Raw genomic sequence first — 6639 nt, 5'->3', positions numbered from 1 at the left:
GCCGCCTCGGGGCATCAAACTGCAACTTTCAACTTTTCTGATCTGTTTTATCAATTTGCCATTCGCGACTGATTAATTGAATATCCCATCGAATGCAAGCCAATACTTTCGGGGTCAATCAAGTTGTTGCTTTCCCACACCCGGCACCTCCACCAGCGCAAATTTTTCCTGCAAAAATCTCCGCATGTTTAACATAAGATGCACGCACCACCCACCAAAACTGCACCGATGGCACCTTATAAAATATATTACCTAATATTTAGTCGACAAATATAAACCAAATATAAACTACATGTTAATATAATAACAATATGATTAATGTTTGTTTTTCGGTTGAAATTTTCAATGATTTTCGATTTTTTTGCGATTCAAACAAAACTAACAATAAGATTAAGATAAATAAATGTGATATACTTAATATTAACAATTATGTTACGTTATCTATACATATATTATATAAAAAAGGTCTATATAGATAGTATATAAATATATAAAAAATATATATATTACTTGTAAAAAACAATAAGCTCTCAATTTGGATTTGATGAAAACGATGAAGAAATTTATGTAAATCCTGCCATTATTTTTAACGTTTTTCTAGTCTTCTTGCATTGTTATTAATTATAATTAATTAATTAATTAATTCTATTGATGAATTCGGTTGTGATTTTCTCTGAAATATGTGAAAAGTAACCAAGTCAAATTATTTACGTCTCTATATGAAAACTTTCTTGCTTCTTACAACCGGAAAACCGGAAAAGTCAATACACTTCTGTTGGAAAAGCGTTTCATTTCGCAGATGTAGTTTATTTTCGTAGAATAAAACAAAGGTGACGTCAATTGCTACACGAAAATTATTTTTATACGTACAAAAACAATAAGAATAAAGCAAGAAGGTTTTCACTGAATTTTTCGGTTTCTGAGTCTGCTCTGTACTATATATAATAATCTAGAAACATATATTTTTCGACAGTAGAGACAATATATTTATAAACACGTGTCTAGTCTTGTAAACAAACAAAAAAACCACACCTAATCTTTATAAAAATTAATTTTAATTACTTACTTACACACCTTGTACAAATACGAGAAAGAGACACATCGGAAAAGTAATAATTTGCAACGTATAGTAATAAACAAAAAAAGAATATAATATCAAAAAAAATTTGCGTTTAAAAAAAAAAGTTTTCGATTTTGTTTCGGTTTTTTCACATTCCGACCGATGAATAAGATGCAATAAGTTATAAGTGTCTAAAATACAATGTTTATTCATATGCACATCCACCACACACAATTGCACAACGCACAATTTGTATCTATGTAAAATTTGCATAAAAAAAAACAACTATGTGTAGTTTAGTGATTGGTAATTTTATGATTGTTAGACACGTACAACCTGCACAATGAAGCACCAATTTTTCACACGCCCACACTGTATAATGTAGATGATGATGTACACGTGTGCACACTTAGATCTGTTCGAATTAGCAAATTGTTGACCCTTTCGTTTCTTCATTCGCCGGCCTAACACTTACATTCAACGATTGTCGATCTTCGTTTGGCGAAATTTCCCAGGCGAAGATCGAGAATCGCACATCGAGAAAAACAAACGAACTATTTTTGTATTCTTGTAAATTACTTACATTCATTCTATGCAAAAGACTTGTGACTTGAGGTAATGATGAAAACATAACTTGATTAGTTGACATTTGAGGCGCGCGCGGTAAAAAATGATGAAAAAACGATTTGTTATAATATCTGACTGATAAATTTTAATCTATGATATTAATTTTAACAAAACGACGAAAACTGAACTGAAAGTACTAATTAAATAACAAAAATGTACAAATATTTCGATTCTCAACAATAGACCCATCCGATTACACAGGAATTAAAAAAAAATAACAAAAATTGTAGCCAGAGTCTAAATTTGCCTAAAATTTTAGCTAGAACTAAATATTTCCACCCGACGAGATTCCTTTAGTTTAGTCCGGTTTCACATCTTGGTTGTTTTCGGAAAAAAATCGAGCCATGATCATGATCATGTCACATTCAAAATGTAAAAAGCGTTCACCGACATCAAAACGTCATTATCATTATAAGAGATGCATAACAGGATGTTTCGAATGATGTTATTATTGCAATTAAGAGTATGGGGTCTATAAATGTGTGCAAAATGGAATCTTATGCTCTATCCTAAACCCTAAAATGTGAGCGGGGAACGTGATGCAGATCACACCTACCTAAATAAATAAGCAGATGAGATTCTATGTTAAATAAAACAAAAAATTGCGTCACTGATGAAAAAAACTGAGAAACTTGTTTGCACCCAGAAGACGAGTTTTGATTGTAATTATTATTATAAAGACTATTGAATAAAACTAAAACCAACAAAAACGTAATAAACGTTCATCTATGTCGACGGTGATGAGGTGATGATTGCTTTCTGATGATTATATGTAAAGAATGAGTTAGAGATGTACGATGAGGAACCTAAAAGTGGGAGAGAAAAAAATACACAAACAAAACTATATTATTATTAAACAAGTAATGATAATAAATGTACAATTAATGCCTCAGCCAATAAAGTGGTCTAAAAAAACCAACATCGTTGTATTGTTAGTTTTATTAAAATACAAATCAAATACCAGCACCATACATCAATAAATAAACACACATGGAAATGTACTATCTACACCGACAAGGATTTCTTATGTTTGTAGCTTGGATTCTCGCTGGATTTACGTTTTCGTAAACGCAGCGGTGAGTTTTGCGGTGTGTCCACTGGATCACCACTTGTAGATTGTGTATTCAGTCTGGAATCATCATCAACGACGATTTCTTCATCGTCGCTGTGTTTGACACTTTCTTCAACGCTTGGTGGAGCGCCATTTTGTGTCAGAGGAGTATTTCGTAGATTGGCTGCTTGTAGGAATGCGCTGAACGGCAATGGAATTGGTATGGGTACCGGAACCGGAAGTAGAACAGGGTAGGGTACCATTACAGTAACTGGAGGTAATATCCCTGCGCGTGGTACTCCCATAGCAGGTAAAAATGGTCTTTGATGTGGAAATGGCGGAGGAGGTGGTGGGACTGTTGTGATATTAACTGGTATGGTCTGCTCACGTGGTTCAGGACCATTTGCGCAGAGTCTAGCGGCCAATTCAGGGAAATCTCGATTTGTGTTGGTTTCAGTGAAGGTGTGATGTCGACGCACACGTAAATCCTGCGCCACATCACTGGTTTTATTTGGTGGTAGACCAGCACGTTTTTTGGTACGTTTGCGTTTCATAGGTGGAGGTGTCTTCTCAGGGACCAATAATTTAGAAGGATGAGCAACAGTGATTAAAGGTAAAGGACTTGTTTGGGGTTCATCCACATGCATAACAGGTTGTGGTGAGGAAGTTCTCGAACCAGGTGAACGACAATTACGCATCCAGAGGTCCGGAGTGATCAGACCCGAAGAGGTGTCGTCGTTAAGCAAATGCGGGTTCATTTCTAAATGCGCCCTGGTTTCACGACAGAATATATGCATCTTATACTGATTTAGACATTTATCCGAACAGAACTGCAGTTGGGAAGCTCCATCCTAAAAAATCACGATAAAACCATTATTAACCTTTCAAATTTATATTTAAACAAAAACATACCTGAAAATCAACGTAGGACACAGTATGCCTCACATGTTTGCACCAATCACAAGTTTTATTCTTCTTGAAGTTCGCCCGGCGTGATTGCGAGAAGCACAGCTCCGAACAGAAGACAGCATCGTTCGATGAGAGGCCCGGTGGGTCCTCGACAGTCTTGCCACACCATCCACACATTTCTACAACCAGAAGGGCATCGTTTATGCATTATTTACTAATTGGAGTGTGCAGAGTCGGGGATGAAAACGCAATCATTTCAATAACAGTCGAATTTGATATCTCGTTAATTCAATTCAGCCCTCACACTGCTCAATTTACTTCGTTTCGTTATTTCTGATTAACGGAATATAAAACGAATGCAAATTAATTGCATTGTATCGGGTTCATAATTAAATTTTTCGAATCCGCGCGCGCGTGGCACGCAAAAAATATATTCAATCCGGAAAAAAAACACAACACACATTTGTGTGATGCTAATATTAGATGCTGCTAATCCAGAATTGGATTCCGTTGAGTCTATAAATAAATATCAAACGGAGAATGCATTACATGATACCAGTACCAGTACGAGTTTAGTAGTAAGTATGACGTCATAATTTATAAAACAATCATATTTTTGTTTTTTAGTTTTTTTTCGTGGACATACCAGCAGATTTCGGTGAGTCTGTCTCGGAACTATTACCGGAAGATCGCCGTGTTTCCACCTGTTGTGGCTTATCAGTCTTATCATGCTCATCGGTCTTGGAATTCATCTGCAGCATTTTATTGATGAGCTTGTTATTGTTGTTTGAGTAGCCATACCATCCGAGCAGCTCGTTCATGGCTGTTTCGGCGTATTCCTACAAGGCAAATATTTGATATTAAAAAAAAATTTGCGAACGTTTTGACTTTATGTAAAATAATTCGTTGTGTGCGCGCTGCGCTGTGTGTAAAGTGAGCATCTCGTTTCATTTGTGATATCGGATACGTCGCGCGATACTATCTCGGATAAGGTATCCGCGTATAAACGAGAAAATCAAAAGTAATTGATACATGTTCACATGTAGTTTAATAAATAAAAATTTCTTATGAAAATGATGCGTAAATCTGACGCTGGAGTGATTTGGAAATTGACGTGATTGAATTTTGTAAGTTGCTGTTGAATTTAATATAATATTTAACACTGGCATCGGTGCAATCGGAAGCTGGAAAGGCGAAGCGGACACCCGGCAATCGGAGATGTCTGTTGCGCAGCGTCGGCGTTGGCGGCGGCGGCGACGACGGCGGCAAACTCGCGCGCAAGATACGTGAACCGACCGCGTATCCGATTTCGTCGACGCCCGTCCGAGCAGCCAGCTCGCGCTTCTCGCGTATCGCATCGCTATTAATAACTCCTTTAATTAAAACTAAAAACACACGTACTCATCTGCTGAAACGCACACGCTAAACTAACGCGCACATCTTTTTTGGATTATTTTCGCCGGCGACGACGGCGACAGCAAAACTATTCAAAACAATCAACAATTTGTCATCTTTTGCTCCCGGATTCACGTTGATGCTTTGAAATACTTTGAACCGCGCATTCCAAAATAATCATGTTTATCGAAACATTCGTAAACATTTCGGTGTACACTTTGATACCGGCGTGTTTTATTGTTTCATTAGGTACTACAAGTGAAGATGCTAAAGTTACGAAGGCGCAAACTTTTAGTTTTAGTTATTAATTACACGCGCCGCGTAAATATTAATTAATGAATTGCGCGCTGCTCGTAAATGTAACGCTCTCGGATTACACAAAAGCGATACAGTTATGATATGCTTTCAGTCGACAACAACTAATGATAATACGTGCACTACACGTTGTCAATTATCGATATAAATGTGTTAATTAACAATATAAAATAAAGCGCATTGTTTTTTTGATGAATATTCATTGTAACGCGTTTTTTGTTTGCATTTCGGAGATATCAACACAAAACACGAGGTGTGCGGAACGCAAGTCATTATTAAAATGTCGAATTATTTGATTCTTGGAATTTCTAGGGTAAAATAACGCGCATACAAACAAATCATTTTTTCTATAACAATTCCGGGTATTTACGCGTGCGGCATTGATTATATTGGCGCATATTGTTGGTAGTTAATGTTTTTCGAGCGTTTTGCGTGCGCCACGTGTGCGTGCGCTGGAGTAAAGCTCTCGCGAAGCTCTCGCTCTCGGCTACGCGTGTATTTGCGTCGACGTGCCTGATGGGATATCAGTTCCACACCATCTGCGACCTGATACCCAGCGTATCGCGTTGCCGCACGCAGATCGGCTTACCGAGCACCATGTTAGGGTACCCGCGGAACTCCTCTGCGGAGGACGACGATGCGCGCACGCTCAAACATCGAATAAAAACAAAAAAACCAAATACATTTGTTTCGATATTCACTTAATAAAAATATAAATTCGTACCAACCTTAAAATCATCATCGGAACTTTCACGTTTGATTGCCACAGTCACACTCCGTGTCTTCGGCGGTTCTTCAATTTTATTCTGCGAACGAAGACGCACACCGCATAGTTTCGGCGGAGTTTGCTCCATTTTAAATCACTGCATTGGATGTACAAAAAAGTTTTTCTGTGTTGTTGAATTGCACACGACACGCACCGCGCACCAGCTCGGAGCTTTCGATCCGCACGAATAGTGGAAGCGATGCCGCGCGTGTTCTACCAAAGTTGAATATATCGCTTCGCGCGAACATGCGCGCCGCGCTCCACGCCGGATGCGCGCCATTTAGATTTCAATTACAACTTACAACTGCATTTGCATTGAGTATTACTAAGTTTTAATCCCAAATATACACATTATAGCAACATCCCTACATCATATCTCTTTCAATATGGATAATATTGCACACATGCTCAAAGCTCAGGAATAAAATCGAAACAAAATAATATTAAACTTAAACGCTAGTAAGTGTACGGTAACACAAATAAGTTAAATCGACATCTCTGTTGTTCCTGATCCTG

General features: G+C 37.6%; 1 protein-coding gene across 2 annotated transcripts; it reads right to left on the bottom strand.

The window, feature by feature from the left end:
- Positions 1 to 2611: 2611 nt before the first annotated feature.
- Positions 2612 to 6633, bottom strand: LOC135791438 (sine oculis-binding protein homolog). 2 transcript variants are annotated; one of them, XM_065301853.1, is made up of 4 exons: positions 6086 to 6633; positions 4294 to 4486; positions 3651 to 3826; positions 2612 to 3589 (listed from the first exon to the last, which is right to left on the bottom strand). In XM_065301853.1, the coding sequence occupies exons 1-4, from the start codon at positions 6209 to 6211 to the stop codon at positions 2693 to 2695; spliced, it is 1392 nt and encodes a 463-aa protein (XP_065157925.1). In that variant the 5' UTR covers positions 6212 to 6633; the 3' UTR covers positions 2612 to 2692. The 2 variants fall into 2 exon arrangements, with proteins under 2 accessions (XP_065157925.1, XP_065157926.1); XM_065301854.1 differs by lacking the exon at positions 6086 to 6633 and adding an exon at positions 5049 to 5141.
- Between the last annotated feature and the right edge of the window lie 6 nt (positions 6634 to 6639).

This window comes from Atheta coriaria, unplaced genomic scaffold (genome assembly GCF_025399875.1).
Source record: "Atheta coriaria isolate IRGN ID8LTWV9N9 unplaced genomic scaffold, Caltech_Dcor_3.1 hic_scaffold_4_pilon, whole genome shotgun sequence".
Lineage (NCBI taxonomy): Eukaryota > Metazoa > Arthropoda > Insecta > Coleoptera > Staphylinidae > Dalotia > Dalotia coriaria.
This window is presented reverse-complemented; position numbering and strand designations above follow the sequence as displayed.